General features: G+C 39.4%; 1 protein-coding gene across 3 annotated transcripts in view; it reads right to left on the bottom strand.

Annotated features, from left to right (window-relative positions):
* Positions 1-19,180, bottom strand: part of ift80 (intraflagellar transport 80 homolog (Chlamydomonas)) — a 43,986-nt gene that overhangs the window by 20,815 nt on the left and 3,991 nt on the right. For all 3 annotated transcript variants that reach the window (XM_019367581.2, XM_003454796.5, XM_019367582.2), the window contains exons 4-8: positions 18,009-18,119; positions 17,806-17,874; positions 12,258-12,367; positions 11,194-11,283; positions 10,977-11,114 (exon numbers count right to left, since the gene is read on the bottom strand). In XM_019367581.2, coding sequence (XP_019223126.1) covers positions 10,977-11,114; positions 11,194-11,283; positions 12,258-12,367; positions 17,806-17,874; positions 18,009-18,119 — 518 coding nt within the window. The remainder of the gene's footprint in view (positions 1-10,976; positions 11,115-11,193; positions 11,284-12,257; positions 12,368-17,805; positions 17,875-18,008; positions 18,120-19,180) is intronic.

Raw genomic sequence — 19,180 nt, 5'->3', positions numbered from 1 at the left:
AACTGTAAGTGCACACAAGGCTGCACACAGTCTTTTGATGCACAGCCTCTTCGAGGAGCGTGCGCTTGCTCTCCTCCTCCTCTCTTCCTCCTCACGTTCTGCATTTCTTGACATATGTTTACCATTAAGACTGGCAGGTGTTGTGGGCCTGCCCCTTCTCTCTATTGTTGCCCTGTAGCTGCAGCCGGCACGGGGACGACTGCAAAAAGGTTATTTTAAGAGAAAATTAGATTCAAGGCAGACTCAAACTTGTTTCTAAAGGCACAAGTTTGGTTAATAATGTTGGGCCTTCTAAAAGTCAGGACATTCCTGCCTTGGAGCAAACGTTCTGTTAAAATAACCATTTTGCATATGCCTTTTCTATATGTCTTTCTTTCTAAATAGCCATGACTAACTCTGTCGTGTTACTTTTTTTGAAGCAGTTTCTTGCCTTTAAAAAAAAAACAAAAAACCATCCTCCCACAAATTACTCGATAGTAGCTCATTATTTTAATGACAAATACTTATTCCCTGTAGGCTTGAAAGGAGGCTGTTGAAACACTGCCGGTGTTCAGCTTGAATTAAGTTGGCTACCATGCTTTCTAACAATGACAGCTTTGTGGCAGAAAGAAAAGTCAAAATATCAAGGTTACTCTGCACGGGGAGCTATTTCTATTTGTTATTAGCAACTAATTATCACAACTGCAAAAGCGAGTTGCATATTTACATGTGTCCTGGTTAAAATGTGAGTGTTTGCACAAAAAAGTGGCTTATCTGGCAAAACTGGAGTGAAAACCCCCCCCAACGCATTGATACATTTTTCTTTTTTGAAAACCATTAAGTTTCATTGTAACTGAAATGAACCAGACCTTGAAACCATGGTTTTACTCTTGAAACCATGCAGTGTATGACTAATAAAGTAAAAATACATATTTATTAGCATGTAGCAAATGCCATAAATTATTACATCGCTCCTGAGCTATATGCAAAAGTTGCCCTATATATATATTTAAAATAAATTAATATGATAATGCAAATAAAGCACAAAAGCAAAAAAAAAATAAAAGAGTAGAAATTAAGTCAAAGGAGAAAATAAAAGTGCGACTCTGTGCCACTGAATTTCTGTCTCTCTACAGTACCTGAAAGTGTAGGGAAAGGGTTAATGACACATGTCTGGGCTAATGGCTCCCAGTGGAGCTATCTGCTGATTCAGCCCCATTACTTCACAAGCATTAAATATATCTGCTCTGACCGCTCTCTGCTCCCCCCCAGCCCTAACGCAAGTCAACAACATGCTAATCAGAAGGGGGGCATGAGAGTTTCAGACTCTCTGTGCTTTTCTAGCCCTTCATCTTGGACGCTCCTGACACATTTGCAGCAAGCGTTTAGAAAAAACTTGTAACTGCCACATGTGTTAATGGGTCAAACAGAGTCTGTGACCCATTAACAAACTTGTATTTAATGCAGTTACAACCCTATTTGGCCTTGTTATATAGAGCACACAATGCACATACTTTTTTCATAAACATAAGCATATAATTATGTATCTCTAATACTTTACAGTCATACTTCAGACCATATGCCATTGTTTAGTTATGTTTTCAACTTGAAATTAAAAATATTGCTCAAAGTGTGAAAAAACAGTTTATCTCATCATTACATAACATAAACTGTGAAAAAAAAAACCCCACACGGTTCAAACCTACAATTTTCTCCACAATTTTTAAACAGGTGAAAGGAGAGCTATTCTCTGTTAGTTTAACACTGTGCTAGTGAGCTAGTGGGAGCTGACCTAGTCCGGGGTTAACAGTCTTACATAAATCAGAACAGATGGCAGACTCTCTGCAAAGCCAGCTGGCTTTAGTTTGCCTATGTGTCTATGTGCAGGACAGGACCTGGCAGTGCAGGTACAGAGTAACTCCCTGCACATAATAAACACAAAATATCTCAGTGTAATGGACACTAGACATATACAGGCAAGTATCAAGCCCTAAACAGACATAGGGTGTACATGTCTGAAAGTGCTGACACAAATGTTCAGGACCAATCCTGAGCTAAACCCACTGTGAAGTACATATTTAAAAAAAAATGCTCAAGAGTGAAACTAAAAACAAAGCAATTTGCTTTGGGGAAAAACAAGAAGGTCGTTTTGGATGAGGGCTCATCAATCTCTCAGCAGATTAGGAGACCTTGTAAACGTCAGCTTGCAGTGAACCCTCCATGGGGGATGGGGTTGACTATTAGGATAAGGACAGCTGGGCCTATGTCCAGGACTGGTCAGACCTGTGTGTGGGAATGTCTCAGGCTGAGAGCTGACTTCCAAGATGGATTCTATGTTCCAAATACCCACATGTTTTCTCGAGATGGTTATGTTACTTTAAACCAAATAACTTTTTAAATAAACATTTGTGTGTAACTATAACATCATTCTAGTGTTATTTAACTGCACATCATCCATGTATTGCAATTCCACACTGTATTTCATGCTGCATGTATTTCATGTTTCTGTGTAAGTAATCAATAGTATACAAAGTGATAATATTAGTTGTTTTGGTAACAAGTGCGCGCACAAACACACACACACACGTAAGTCTACAAGTGGGGCATGGCAAGACTGAAGTAAAAAAAACTGTGCACATGAAATGCATTAAAGATGCAACTTATAAAGAAGAAATACATAGGAAATACATAAAATTCAACCGATAACTGTATTGTTTGTTAAAGATTTAATTTAGCTCTGACCACTGTCAGAGTCACAAAAAAGAAGAGTCCTTCAGTTTAACAATATCACTGTAAAATACAGTGTTATTCTAAAAAGTTGTCCTTCAATCTGTTGTCATCTTGTCTGCTTTTATTCAAAATCGGCCTTGTAAAGAATCGCTGTGTGTGTGTGTGTGCAAAACATACAATACAATCAAAACTAGAAAAAAAATCATTATTATCATTACAACATCACAGCCCATTTCGAGTGTCCAATATATACTAAGTAAAGGTTTCAGTATTTACTGTGCAATGATAAACTAAACCATTTGTATTTCCTGACTCTGCAATAACACACTATAGTTATCTTATAAGCCCATTTGTAAACATAGGCTAGTGTGAGGAGCTCCACAAATCTCTGTATTGAAATACCCATTTGGCTTGGCTAACGAGATACAGAGGCTGGGCCGTAGACAAGCGTAGTGTGGCATAAGTTGGAGCTTTGGCAGAGCAAAGGGAAGTGGAGAGAGACGGGAGAGAGACGGCAAGGCGGGGGGGGGCAAGACAAACCAGAAGATAGCGAGAGAGAGAGAGTGGGGGAGAGAGAGAGAGAGGGGAGAGAGAGAGAGAGAGAGAGAGAGAGAGAGAGAGAGAGAGAGAGAGAGAGAGAGAGAGAAAAGGGGAGAGTAATGATCTACACATGGTTTCATGCTGGAGCCTCAACATAGTAACCATAGACACATGCTGGGGCCTCCTGGGACTCATCAGCAGGACACAGCTGTGAGCTGGACAGCAGAATTCTATTAGCACCAACTATGCACATATGCACTTGCAAACACACACGCGCGCACAGACATGCACCCACACAGGTAATTTAGGTATTTAAAAGCATTTGACATGCTACAAATGGCACAATGCACAAGACCCCACTATATCAGTGATGACAATTTAAGAACAGACAGGTTTATTTTGGTCATCGTATGAGCAGCACAGACTAAGGCTTTGAGAATGTATCCAGCCCTGTCTGTGTAGAACACTTGTTGATATCTGCTAATCTTAATTCCACCGTTATACCATGGCAGATCTTTTCTACTGTCAAAGTATCCACACAGTTGAGCAAACACAAAGTAAACTACATATGACAGGACAAAACATCATTCCTCTGTTGAAGCAAACATATAACAAATTAGAACAAATGAAGGAAGCAGTCATTAAATTAGTCAGCATCATTCTGATCCATGTGGAGGCCAGCAGAGAGGGGGAGGGAACCCTGGGGTGCAGCCAAAATTAAACCCTTTCAAATCATCCTCTTCTGGAAGTTGGTCCAGTGCCTCCAGCCCAGCCCTAGCCCTCAATAACGGCCCTTAATGAACTCTGGGCTGGCAAAAAATCTCAAAGTGATACCCCCAGTTCCACACATACTAGGCTCTCCCCTACTTGTGTGCACAACCAAAGCCCGTTATTTGCTCCCTGCCTTCGTCACCAAGTATCACCCCCATGGCTTTATCCCTCTTTCCTCTCTTTCTCCCTCTTTCTGTCTATGAGTGTGACATGTTTGTCTAGCTAGTGGAGGTAGTGATTTAGCGTTGCTAAGAATGATGACTCTGCCAGAGCGGCTGGCAGGGCACTGTCTTACTGTCGTACTCTTACTCCAGCTTTGGGGGGAGGGAAGGAGGGTTTGAGAAGTAAAGAAAAAAAAAAAGAGCGACTGAGAGAGAGAGAGAGAGAGAGGGAGAGAGAGAGAGAGAGAGAGAGAGAGAGAGAGAGAGAGAGAGACTTGAGGGAAAGAGAAACCACCGTCTTTTATGGAGACCAATCCTCCAAGCCTCACTGCCTAGGCCAACTTTAAAGGATATATTGGACAGTTCCACACTACCCCACCCCCCACCCCTCCAACTGCTCTCTTTTCTCAGCTTTTCATGCTCCCCTCCTTTTTGGTTTCCAACAAGGCAAGCCTTTAGCCGAACTCGGGAGAGGTGTAAAAGTAATACCATGTCAACAAGTGCCTTTTACTCTAACCCACTTTATGCACACAAGCACTGACTCTCTCTCACACACACACACACACACACACACAAACTTACACAAAAAAAAAAAAAAAAAAAAAATTGGGGTCAATCATCTGCAAGATGGACCTAAGTATACACTGTTCCACAGAGTGTGCCAGAATGAGTTCAGCAACACAGAAAACCAAAGCCTGTTCGACACAAAGGGCCTCGAATACAAAGGAGAAATCATTATCCTCACATTCTGGTAGGGGAAACTAATGAGCTCCTTGGGATGACAGATTAAGTCTACATGTAAGTATTGCATCTAATAGTCTTACACTATTCATGCTCGCAAAGGTTTCATCAAGACTGGTAACCTCATTAAAATCTGTTAAAAGAAATGGGCAAAATTATTCCTATGAAAACAAGAATAAACTGTAGAGGGAGAGAGCTGAGAGAGGACAGGCAGACCTCAGATTCAGAACTTGAGTTCTTTTTCTACCAGTTCACCATAATATGGAGGAAGCTTTCTGTTCTTACTATAGTGAGAGAGAGAGTGTGCATAAAGGAAAAGTGCAGAGTGCAGAGAGCAAGAAATAGCATGCAAAAGCACAGATTTGTAAGGGGAGGGAGAGAGTGAGAAAGAAAGAGAGTGAGGGACAGAGAGCACAAGTGGGAGGAGGAGGGAAAGAGAGAAAGAGAGAGGGGTAGCCCTACCCAGTTGCCTGGGGAGAAAACTGCTTTGCTGCTGACTCAGGACTCTCTTTGTTTGACAACGCTCCCTAGCTCTCCCTCTCTCTCTCTCCCTGACACACTCACACACTCAAACTTGTCTTTTTTCAAATACTAAGACACCATGTTTTCTAATGTGCACATGGTCTTTCTTTGTCAAAGCTACACCATTAATTTTACTCAGTCTCTGCTGTTTTTCTACTCCCTATCCTCAATGTGTGTGTGTTTCTCTCTTACTTCTGCTGCCTAAAACCATACTGTACTGAACGCCCCCGTTTCTTGTGATGAAAACAGATAAAGGTTTGCACTGTAATAAATCTACAGTGGTTTCTTTTGCTTTTTCATGCTCCACTAACAGTGGTTCACGATCAGGACCAGAACTCTTGGCCATTTCATTCTTTTCCAGATGTTGGCTGGCCAATGGCTGGTAGCAAACTTGCCAGCACACGGTCAGGTATATGCTCCCCAGTGGTAAAGGGGGAGAGCTGTTAAAGGGACTAATTGATAAGATGGTGATGACTGATACCTAGCAATTAAGAGTCTACGGCTCAGATGGAAAATAAAGACAGCAACAAGAGTGGCAGGCTAACGGACAGTCAAGAGGAATACACTTTCTGAGGACATAAACAATAACTAGTGGTGTTAAGGATGGGTGGACAAAGATCCTACAGACAAAGAGGCTGCAGATGAAGTCGCAAGGGATAAGAAAGAAAACTAAACATGGACCGATTCCAAAAGTGGCAATGCTGAGCAAAGCCCTAAGGGGACCCCTAGACTCATCCAGAAAAAGAGAGGTAAAGAGGGCCTCGAGGAAGGAACAAGGGAGACGGAGCCAAGAGGGGGAGCACTGATAAGCGCAAGGTAGTCAAACATACCCAAAGGGAGTAGGGAGGCATGAGAAGCAAAAAAAAAAGAATGATAGAGGAAGATTTAGACGAATGGGGTAATTCTTCTTTAAAAAAAGAAAGAAAGAAAAAGTAAAAACATGCAAGAGAAGGAAACAATTAGGAGCTAAGTCTCCTGCATAAATTTACCCAAAACTGCCACAAAGTGGATGAATAAAATATTCAGTTCGTTCTAAAGACAATGTAGCTGGCAGAAAATCATGGATAGTTAATCACTGATTGTTATGAGTAAAGACCATTTCGGCTTTTCAATCAAATAGAAACATCAAAAAGGGTATAACAGTGGTTTAACACTTTTACATTCTCTGCCTTTGAAAGCAATGCTACTATTATGAGCTATAACATTAACAGATCATTTTCTCAAAACTGTGTGAGGTTAACAACTGTTAGTTCTTTGTGTACCAACAACTGCAACACCTGAAGGAAAGGGATTTTTAACTATAAATGACAAAGATATTCATAAGAAATAGGGCTCACCCTTAAGCCAACTTTACGAGTATTCAGACTAAGCTAGTCTCCTGTGCACAAGTGTAATTTAACAGAAGGGGATTACAAAAGCGATGGTGGAAAGGAGAGTGGAAGATTAAGATATGCACTTGAGATTATTGGTGGGAGCTTGAGAGAAACCTGGATCATTCCAGGTCAACCATATTTTTAGTAAGACCTCAGTTAAACAAGAGAGACAGGAGCAGCAATCATTAGGTTCAATGAGGTATACGTCTACAGCCACATTCAGATTGACATCAACCCTGCATGAACAATCACAGGCTGATTATTCGTTTAAATGAGGTCATTCTGGTAAACACGCAGATTTTCAGCAAAAACAGTTATGCCTTCTTGATCTGGCTCTGCTTACGTGCCTTTGACCAGCCTCTGAACTTGGGACGATGTCCTGTGCTCTGTGTCTCCTACAGCAGAAGAAGAACTTGCTCTTCATGACCAAATAACAAAAGCAAAAACATAAAATCATATTTTTTAATCAATCTATTGAAAGTTTAAATAGATAAACAAATGTTATTCTTATTCCTTCACAATATTCTTCCAGGGAATTAGAATAGCAAAACCAGGCAGCTTTTACATTTATGCATGTGAGCATGGTTGTACAGCAGAGAGAGAGAAAAAAAACAAGTGTACAGAAGAGAAGGGGGAGAAGGGGTGGAGAGCAAGAAGCGAGAGGGTGCTTGCCTGGCACAATGAGTCCTACTTGTTAGCTAGTGACAGTGTCAGGGATCGTGACAGGGTCCAGACGCTAGACACCAGCTGCAGCGCCTCGTAAATAGACTGCTGTCTCGCAGGCACATTTGCACGGCAATGGTTGCACACAAATGCGCACACACAGGCATGTGGGCACATGCATATACTATGGCAGGCACACAGACAGACACTGACTTATTGTGTCTCCCAAATCTTGTAAAAGGGACAGTGAGCCTCTTTGTGTCTTGTGTGATGTTAAACCTCCTGTAAAAAGTGCTTTACACAAAAAGTTCTCTACACAAAAGAACTCTAAGCACCATAAAAGTCTAAATAAAAGAAATAAATATGTATTAATAAATCAGTTATCTTTTAATTGTTAAGAAAAAAATGGTACAATCAGTCCACGGGCGACTTGCTGGAACTGCAAGACTAATATTTTTTTTTTTGCTACTTTTGTATTTGCGTGTGTCCACCCAGCCTTTCCAGCGATAATGGAGAGGGGTAATGCACTACATCTGCCCTAAGGCATGGAGGAGAGAAAGTAAAAATGTAGACGAGAGCTGATAGTTTAGAATGAGAGGAGAGCCAAGCTGGAAAAGGGTGAAAGGGTTAAATCTGCAGGACTGATCCTGCTGAGCCAGCAGCAATACGTTAAAGTGCAAGGTTTCATTGTAGCAGATACAGAATGAAACTCCTTCCCATTAGTCACGCTAGTAACTGAAAAGGCTCTTCACGCTGTTTAACCCTTGCTGTGCCGCAAACAAACCACAGCAACAACACAGGTAAAGCACTTGTAACCGGCTAATGGTTTCTGTCTGCAACTTCTCATGCACAATGACATTATAATAAATATACAACACTGGCCGAGGGTGCACATGTAAGCAAAACTTGAACTTTTTCTCTGATGCATGAAAGAACCTTCTGTCTGAATTCACACATAGAACGCGACTCGGACGGAGTGACCTTTTGAGGGGGATTTTCTTTTTCTAAACTCTTTCCCCCCCCCTTATTCCCTGCACCCCCACCTCGCTTCTCTTCTTGAGCAAGCCTCCCACACCATGCTACAGTACACACTGTCTCTGAGGGGCTTAGGGAGGAGAAGGCATGCATACCCTTCCTCCAGTCAGAGCAGGGCAGAACCATAATCATCATAATTATCATCATCATCACACTGCCTTAACCAAGACACACCACAGCAAAGCAAGTGGTGCAATGATGAAACAATGGAACAAACCAACCACGTAAACAAACCCATAATGGGAGGACATAAGGTTACTCGGGTCATTACAAAAAATAAAGGAGCAAGTTGTAATTTTAATAGTACATTATTTTTAGTTTTGTTTACACAGGCAAAATGGATATGAGCTGCCTTAATTTGAATCACTTCCTTAAGCTGCAGCAATAAACTGGCAAGTTTCCCCAAAACAACTGAAATCGCTGGTTCAGAAGAGCAAAAGTAACTATACCAAATCTGTCTCGCAACGCAGATACAAACACACACCTTACTCCTGGAGAGAAGAAATATTGGTTGGCCCGGACCTCTTTCTAGCACATTTGATTTAGTACCCCAGGAGAAAAAAAAAGAAAAGACATTTGATCCTAATTAAATCAAAATGAAGCATGAAATGCCCGATGATCAGGACACAAAAATCCTAGCCCAGGTTGTTTGTTTTGATTACTGCGATCTGATGCAGCAGTTCAGTGACATCTGAACATAAACTCAAAGAAGCCCTAAACGTCCCATGAGGGAACTGGTAATATTGCTCACTGCCAAGTGTTCAGCAATAATGAAACAACAATTACCATTCATCATTCTCTCATTTCCTTTCTCATTACTGAAGTTACCATCAGCACCAGGTAACAAGAACATGTGGCATGCAGCCTAATGTGATTTAAAGAGATGAATGATGTATAGAAAACACGTGGCCTGTAATGAGCTACACACTGTAAACCATACTGCATTGGAAAAGCTGACAATGTGCTACAGACACTGTACGTTTCGAGGAAAAGGACTTCACGCACTACAAATAAATGCTACACTGGGAGATGTACATAAACTAAAGGAAAAAGTACACAAAAAAAGCTAAAAGGACATGGCCCTGATGATGTACAGCTGTACAGCTTCTGCTCCTTTTTTTCCCAGCAACAGCTGCATATAACCGAGGTCACTCTGATTTCATGAACTATCACTTGTGTAGAGTATGTCACTGAAAGGTAATAGTTAAATTGTTTTTGAGAAACATGCTGCTCAAGTAGTTCGTTTAAAATGATGAATTTTATGATATCCTCAAAAAGTGATCAAAACCTGGAATTAACTTAAGCACATGCAAACACACTTTGATTTTTTTTTTACTCAATATATATACTTTTTCATGAGATTACTGCCACAAAGTTTTCCTGTGGGACTGTAACAAATGCTATAAATGCGTGTACTTACTTACTTACTACATGTGTAACCAGAGAGGAGACATGCATTACTGAAAATTCAACCTTAGGTAGACTTTTTGTAAAAAGATTACATATGGCAAATGTAAAAGATTAGATTAGACTGACTGAACATTTGAGTGTGTCCTTGTGCCAGGGTTGTGTTGAGATTAGCTAGTTAGTGGCTGATGTGGGGGAAAAACAACAACTTCCACATTTTATTTTCAAAAAAGCAAAAGTATGCTATACAAGTTTATTTATTATTAAATATTAGAAAAATAATGTATCAGGTTGAAAATGTGGGAGACGCAGTGTTGCCGTTAGCACTGTTGCCTACCACCAAGAAGGTTTGGGGGCTTTTCTATGAGGAGTTTGGATGTTCGCCCTGTGCCTGTGTGGGTTTCCTCCCACAGTTAAAATAAAAATAAAATCATACTGATTAGGTTAATTGATATTCCCAAGGTAACTGTCACTGAAGATTTGAAAGTGTGTGCTTGTGTCTTTGTCCTGCCTTCTTCCCCTCACTTCCAACCGGTTTCCACAGTGACCTAAGCACTTGCTCATTAGGGGGAGGTCACCTAATTGTAAGGTCTTTACCTGACAATATAAAGCACCTTAAGGCAACTGATGTTGTCATTTGTTGCTATATAAATAAAACTGAATTGAACTGAACTAAATTGTGGTTCACTGATGGACTGTAGTCCTGCCCATACCCTACCTCCAGCACTTCCTGTTGGTTACATGGGTAAGACAGTGGATGATGAATGTGTAAGAGGTGCCAGAAATCTCAAATTAAGTTCACTTTATGTCATTCCAGGCATATTAAAATACACTGGGACAAAATTATGTTTATGAAAGCCTGAGTAAGTGCAAAAAATTAAAAAAAACATAAAAAACAAAGAAAATTTGCTGTTTTGAACCCTTTTGCCAAAATTGTGTCTATTAATAACCTCCATTTCACTTCTATAGCTAATTCCAGACATTCCATTTACATTATACTATCTTCAACATTAAAAAAAAAAAAATACATGGAGGTTATAATGGGTTCACTTACTCCAGTCTTATCACAGAGCCGCAGGGTGTTGAAAGAGCCCACAGCAAACACCTCGCCATCTGGAGCCCAGGACAAAGATGTGACTGGGTAGTCATGGGACAATGAGCAGTGAAGCAGATGTCCAAAGCTGTCCCATACCTGTTGAAGAAGGAAATGGTTTTAAAAAGGTATTCAGTAATTACTAAGACATCAACAAATATACCAAAAAGCCACTGACCTTATATTTACAATCTTCTCCACCTGACAGGATAAGGTCATTGACTGAATTCCAGTCTACCTTCAGAATGACCCCATCATGAGCCTTCCACTAGGCAGAGAAAGATAGAGAGAAAGCATACAAGTAATGGAAAGAATGGGGGGGGGGGGAGGAAAAAGTTAAGTTTAGAAACATAATAATGTCATCAACATTTAACATTTTGGTTTGAAGAGATCTCTAACAAATTCCTATACTTTTCCTTTGTCCAAAAGGAGGATAAAAATAAGCTGGCTGGAATAAGCACCCGTATGGAATTTATTATTTGGTCACGACCACAGTTACAAGTTTATGAATTGTTTCATCTTAGCCAAACTGAGAGCTTACTTTTAACATCATGTGTTACAGTGTAACAAAGAACAGAGAGCCTGTTCCCAGCCTTATCTCACCAGACCTAATGTACCATTCTGTTCCTAATCTGTATACACACTTTATTTTTTGTACACTGGTTACTTATTCCATGTACCCAAGGAAGACACAGGTAAATATTCTGTATTGCTGTCTGTATAAGGGACTGCAAAGGTCAAAGAGTATGATGTTAGGGGGTCTGTGGGGGAGGAGGGAGGGGAGTTCATTTGTTTAGTTCATCGTGTTGGTCTTCAGGAGATCTCAGAGGGAGATAATGAAGTTGGGACATTGTGCCCGTGTATGCATTTATGTGCAGTAATAGCTTAGTAATAGTTTTCTTATAAGCCTTTAAGTATAGTGTAGCAGAGATGAGAGAAAAAATATCTTCTCTTGTTTCAGTGTCTTTTGTGATATTAATGGCCTCACTGACTTATTTAAGTGGAGAACTCAATTGTGTTTCTCTTTGACATAATAATTTCAAGTTAATAATTCACTAAAAACTATTCTATACTGAGAGGTCATATGATCTGGAACTGGTTTTCATATACATATGAAATAGCATATTTTGATGTCTAAATCCTACAAGCCTTTGTAAATGTCAGTGAATTTGCGCTCAAGCAACATGTGTGAGTGATAGAGAAAGTTTAGTCTGTCGGCTTCTTCAGAAAAAGTTTGTGTACCTGTATGATTTTGGCGCTGGGCTGTAAAGGCTTGATAACTAGCTGTCTTCCTGAAGTGTAGAGAATTCTGTCCGAGTCCGGACCCCAGGCCACAGAATATACAGGAGATCCTGGAAAGACATCCAAAAACACAAGATGAAGAAAGAAGCAATCTTTTATTAATCATGAGCCAAGAGCACAGAGTTGTGTACAAATGCCCCCCTCTCTCATTTACAAATCAGAATTTGCTGTGAAAAATAGCTAGAGGATGAAGCAGACCCAATTCCTCCTCTCAAAAGATATCATACTCAATCAGAAATCTCACCTCATTCAGTGTACGTAACAGCACTTTGCTTCACTTACAAGAAAACCAGCTGAGAAAATCAGTCTAACTTCTACTGCATAAGCACAAGTGTGTGTCTGTGTGAGCAAGAGCGTGTTGAGCTGTGGTTGTGAATCTGTGAGAGTGTGTGTGTGTGTGTCTGTGTGTGAGTGTGTGTGTGTATGTGGGGGTGTGGGGTGGGGAGGGGGGTGACATTTAACCCTACTCCAGGTGCATGGGGTTTCTCACAAATGCCAAATGGTCACATGATCCAAATCTGACGAAGGCGATGAGAGGGGTTCAGACAAGTTCCTTTTTCCTCGCTCTTACTCTGTTCCAACCTCTTCCTAGAGCTCTCTCATAAAATGGGTCATAGTACCCAGAACAGTGTGCTCCTGTAATTTGTGCATATGTGCGTGTGTGAGAGAGAGTTTGTGTGTGTGTTTGTGCATGTGAGTGTGTGTGTGTGTTTGTGAAGCTGTAGCCACAAAAGAGAATCAACACCTGCAGTGATCTGGGTGCCATGTGGAGGGTGGTGTGTATCTGTAGAAATACTACAAAATCCAGGTGTTGCACAAATGTACAGCTCAATCCCCAAACGCTAAGAAAAAAACATTACTACATACTGGGCTCAATCACCAGTCCCCAGCCAGGTTTTCCACAGCACCCATCATTCAGCAGTGGCATACAATCAGTTTCACCAAGAAGCCAATTTTTACCCCCCAAAACAGTTACATTTATTGAGTTTAACTGCACAGTGATTAATAAGTAAGATCTGAATGCTAGAGAAAGAACTTTAGCATCAGTCTTACTGGAGGTTTTTATGGCTTTTAGTAAAACTCCACTTCAAAAAAAAAGAAAAATGTGCCTCTAATTATTATTTTTTTTAACTTGTACCTGAAAACGGACTCACATTTTAGTAGTGCTAAGCATGGTTATCTTCTTAAGCCTTGATTATACTCTGTTTTGAAAACGGACAGCAGAGCCAAATAGGCATCCCGGTTTCACACTTCTTTCAACTCCGCTTGAAGTCCGTCACCTTTGCAACATGCGTAGTTAGTGTATTATAATGTAAATTCTCTATGAACTAGTCCACACAGTCACAAAAAATAGGTAGGCATGTTTTCCACAGTTTGACATCCCCCCTTCCTTTAACAACAGTCTATAAACATGTGGGAGCTGAGGAGACCAGCTGCTGGATTTTTGAGAGAGGAATCCCATTCTTGTCTGATACAGGATCCTAGCTGTTCAACAGTCCTGGGTTTTCTTTGTTGTCTACTTAATTTGTTGCATTTTATAATGAACCAAATTCAATTGCAGAAAGCCCAGTTTGACAACCACACCTTTCTACAATTAAGCCATTCAGTCTGGATGGACATTTTGCTTTAAAGCATTTTATGGGCTTTAGAGCAAAATGTCCAAAAAGTGGGCTACCATATACGAGAAGATGGTGAAGATCGTGTTCATGTATTTTCTTTTAATGATAGAGCTTTAACCTGCATCTGTGAATGGCACACGAACTGGGTTCACACAAATTGGTCTTTGCTGATATTATGTACTGTAGATGACGACAAATTCATTCATTCTTTAAAATTTTACACTGAAAATTCTGAAATTATTACAGAATTTTTTGATGTAGTTTTTTGCAGATAAACCTGTGCCTTTAATTCTGAGAAACTCTGCCTCTCTGAGATGGTCTTGGGGGAGAAACTCTAAAAATCTATCAAACATGAGGCACTACACATTGTGGTGTGGTTATATACCACCACTAATATTTGGTTAAATGTTCCATAGCAAGTTGGCCCTTGACCAGATGCTTTTGGTAGCCATTAACAAGCTTCTGGTCTAATTTTGGCTGACCACTCTTCTTGGAAAAATTAGCAAAGTTCATTTAAATTGGTTTGTTTCCTGCCATGGTTCCAGCTTTTAAACATAGTCCACAAATTTTGAATATGGTTGAGGTCCACAATTTAGAAAGGCAATTCCAGAAGCTTAATGATAGCCTGCTTTATCCATTCCTAAACCAGTTTTGATGTGTGTGATCATTGTCCTGTTGGAAGACTCAATTCTTCCCAAGTGTAGCTGTTTATCTGTGGTGACATGAAGAACTTGGAGGTAGTTCTACTTCTTCATTATTCAGTCTACAATGTGCAATGTATCAGTAGCACTGACAGCTAAACAACCCCAGAGCATGATGCTACCACCACCATGTTTGACAGTTTTTACACTGTTCGTACACTGTTCATCTCGTCTGACCATCAGGCATTTGGCTTTTCCATATTGTAAAATTCCTGTTGAGTTTAAAGATGTGGATTTTGGAGCAGTGGCTTTTTTCTTTTACTTGTCAGTACATGGCAACGTAAAACCTGATTCACTGTGGACAGAGATCCTGGTGTTTCAGCAGTTTCCAGTTCATGTTAGGATGAACCCTGGTGGTTCCTAGGTTGCTCTTGAACATCCTGAACAATTTCCAATCATCTGAGGGGGATGATTTTTGATCTTTTTCCAGACCTTGGCAAAGTGGTGACGTATCCAAATAACCTGTATTTCCACACAATTGGTTAAACTGATAATCTTGGACTCTGCAGTTGTTTAGAGATGGCTCCAAGAAACCTTCCCAACTTGTGTAAATATACAGTTATCCTTCTTAAGTCTTCACTTACTTTCTTAGACTTTCCTATTATTCTGAGGAATGGTCAATGCAATGAGGGCTGTTAAACAAATTATCTTTATGTTGGCAGAGAGAAACTACCAAGTGTATTCAATCATAAAAACTAATGAGAAGTTAATATTGTAGACATTGCAGAACCTTCAGTACCACTTATCACCAGTAAAAGATTTAAGTGAGTGTATTTATACATTTGAGCCTATATGTATACTTTTAACCCTGCATGGATGAGGGAAAATCCATCATTACTTCAAACTTGTGCAACCAATTCCCCAATTCTTTTGTTTTAAGTCAATAAACACATATGTTGTATAATGACTCCCACCTGGAAAAAGAACATTTCAGAGAAATCATTAAAAGACCAAAATTACTATGACATTCATGCTCATGATGGGTGTATGTAAATGTTTGACCACATCTGTTGGTATCACTCACAACAAGCAACAAGTCTGCAATCACATTAACAAATGTGATGAGGACAGAGTCTGTGACATGTCAGCTTAACAAGTTTTGTCAGTGATGATTTAACTTGAGTTCTAACAGAAGCAAGAGACTAAGATTAAAAGTTAGTTTACTGTTTTCACTTGTTTCTTCTGAGATTATTGCATACTTGTAGCATCAAATGACAGCAGAATCAATGCAGAAGCTTTAGAAAATCAAAAGAGCTCTGCACATTAATGCGCATTCTGAACTACTATATTTTATATTACTTATTGTGCTGCCAAATCTTGTACATAATACATAATAATATTGCTGGAATCCCTTTACGTCTTTAAAACACTGTTTACGCAAGCACTGATAGCCATCTCATGTCTGAGAAGGGCTACAGTTAGGTCAATAAGGTTTTGAAGAATTATACTTTTTTTGGTAATTTTAGCTCTGTATACCACCACAGTGTATTTTGTAAGATAATACATGATTAAATTGCAGACTTATAGCTTGAGCTTGAGAAATTTAACGAAATTACTGCATAAACTCTTTGGGCATTACAGTTTTTTAATATCATTCCTCATTTTCAGTTGCTCAAAAGAAAATGGACAACTGACTGACAAGCAGTTACACAGCCAGGTGAGGTCTGATGCCTTATTATATCATGCAAACTAAATAGTTTGCACCTCACCTCAAGTGAGGTGGACTCGCTTGAACCCTTCATGTAAGGGCCACAGAGCTGTCGATGCATGTGAGGGAGGCCATCATTGAACTGAAAAACCTAAAAAAAAATCTATTCGACAAATAGAAAAAAATTAAATACTGGACAAATCAACAATCTGTTATTTTCTTAAAAAAAAAAAAAAAGGCAATGCACTGGCCAGCTCAGCTACACCAACAGTATGAAAGACTACAGAAGACAACTAAAGGAAAAGATTTAAAATTCTTTCATTTGTTAAAAATGCAAATAAACAAAAAAACTCGTCCTTCATAATAAGTTCAACTTCAAGTCAACAATATTCTCAAAATTTAGCCATATCATTGTCAAGGTCTACAATCATGAGAAGTTTTTATAAATGTAAATACAGAGGGTTTACAACAAAGTATAAACTGCTGGTTACACTCAAAAACAAGAAGCCTAAATAAGACTGCTGGAAAACATCTAAAAAAGTTCTGTGAAATATTTTTGGACAGATGAAACCAAAATCAACATTTACCAGACTGATGGACCTAGTCAAGTACAGAGAAGGAGAGAAACCGCTTATGATCCAAAACGTACCATATTATTTGTCAAACATGGTGGAGGCAGTGTTATAGCATTGGCATGTATGGCTGGTAGTGGAATTGTGCCTCTAGTGTTTATAGATCATGCGACTGCTGAAAGAAGTACCGCAATGAGGTGTTAAGTGTGCAGGGATGTAGTGTCTGTTCAGATAAAACAAAATTACCCAAAACTAATTAGACAGCGCTTTGCAGTGCAAAGGGAAAATGACCTGAAACAAACTGCAAAAGGTACCCAAGAGTTTCTAAAGGCAACGAAACAGGATATTCTTCAGTGGCCAAGTTTGACACCTGATCTAAGCTCAACAGAGCATACTTGACCCACAGAGTGACCCAAAAACAAGCAGGACTGAAGATGGCAGTACTAAAGGTCTGCAGTGCATCTCAAGGGAAGAAACGGCATTTAGTAATGTCCATGCTCTCTAAACTCATTCACAAGTTGATTGATTGATTTGGAATCCACTGTGATGGTGCATGGAGCCAAAATGGCAAAAAAAAAGTGCCAATGCCCAAAACCATATGGAACTAACTGTATAGTGTTGCTTTTTTCCTCCAGCAAATCAGGTTTTTCCCAGATGCAAATAGTGTTATTAATTATCATCTGTTATTCAGGTAAAAATCTGATTGAGATTAAAGTCTTTTTTCAAGTGAGGCCGGGCCAATTCAGACACATCAGGAAAAGTTGGGCATTTTGTTAACTATAGAAATTTTACAGGTGCAACTGTTTTCCTGATCAGTTTGATCTGCGTTTTGCTTTGCTAATTAACATTTTAGCGCTTAAATAATAAATGAAAAGTGTGCAGTTTTGCACATGCACTAGATACACATTTGCAGCTCCGCTTCAGTGAAATTAAGGTTTTAAGCCTTACCTTGGCTGGCTAGTGTTGAGCGTAGCATCCCACTTTTTGACCAGATTTTAATCTGCCCATCTTCTCCCGCTAATTAGAAAAACAACCAGAATAGACCTTAAAGACAGCTTGATTAGATTCTCATTTTGATTTAAAAAGGAAAAAAGGCTGATTAGATGAGTAGTTGTCAGATAACAGAGGAAATGAGTCCTAGTCATCTTTACCAGTGATAAGAGCAGTCCCATCATAGTTCCATCTTCCAGCCAAAACAGCTCCTTTGTGCGCCTCAACACTCTTCTCAATGCGACCCATCTTTGAGGTTAAGTGGAACTTTCCTGCAACAAATTTACAAAAAAACCCCACATAGATGGTGTAAAGCCATTCCACACACTAGGCCTGGGGTGATGTTGGTGTTTTCAGTTGTTTATAACTCAAATACAGAACTGAGCATTGTAATTCACTCAGTAAAGTTTCATAAATCTGTGGAATTCTAGTTACTGTGTAATAGAAAACAAGTTTTAATGGCCAAGACAAAATAGTAAAAATATATAAATAAATACGTATTTTAATCAAAACACACAATAACTACCAATGCATCTCCTAACACACAAATACAGACAAATTTATATTCTCTCCAATCAAGTAAATTACAAACTTCTGGTTTGAAGCAAATGAGTGAAACTAAAAAGGCCTCTGTTGGGTGAATTAGGGCAATTTTCTATGCGGTAGACACGAAAGGGTGATCAGCCATGGAGAGTTATTGAAGACCGTAGCCTACCATATACTTTGTGGCAGTGTGTATTAAAAATTCTGAATGTTCTATGTAATTTCTGGTGACCTAAAACTGCAAATCAGCATGCTGCAGTGCTCTCTCATTTCTAAATTTGGACATCCCAACAAAAGTAGATGTAACTGATCCAGCAGGTAGTCAGTTTAACAGGCATGTACAGCTGAGTGACTCTCTTAAATGAAAAGCACATTAGAAAGCCACATTCTACATAGGAAATGCTTAATTGTTTGTTTGCCTCTTATCTGGAAAGCCTCATTTTTTGATTTCTTATAAAAAATAAAATAAATAGTGATAATAATAATAATAACAATCGACCCTTTTAGTTTAGCTTTTCATTATATTTGGTCCTTTGAGAAATTCCTGGCAGCGCATCTAGACTTCCAAACAAAGTCTGAGAATATTCATCACACTTAATCGTACCCTCCTTGTGTCAAATCTGTCATACAATATAATTTCCAGCAAATGCCACGTATGAGCTATGCAATTCTGTGCCTTAACAGTGTGAACATATTGGGGATTCCAAAATAATGAAGTACGCTTATTAAGTAAATTTACAATATCAAGCTTAATAGGAATGAAATATTATACGAACTCCAATACCATGTG

Source organism: Oreochromis niloticus, linkage group LG14 (assembly GCF_001858045.2).
Source record: "Oreochromis niloticus isolate F11D_XX linkage group LG14, O_niloticus_UMD_NMBU, whole genome shotgun sequence".
In the NCBI taxonomy this organism is placed as follows: Eukaryota; Metazoa; Chordata; class Actinopteri; order Cichliformes; family Cichlidae; genus Oreochromis; species Oreochromis niloticus.
Note: the sequence above shows the minus strand (reverse complement) of the source record. Positions and strands in the feature narration are given on the sequence as shown.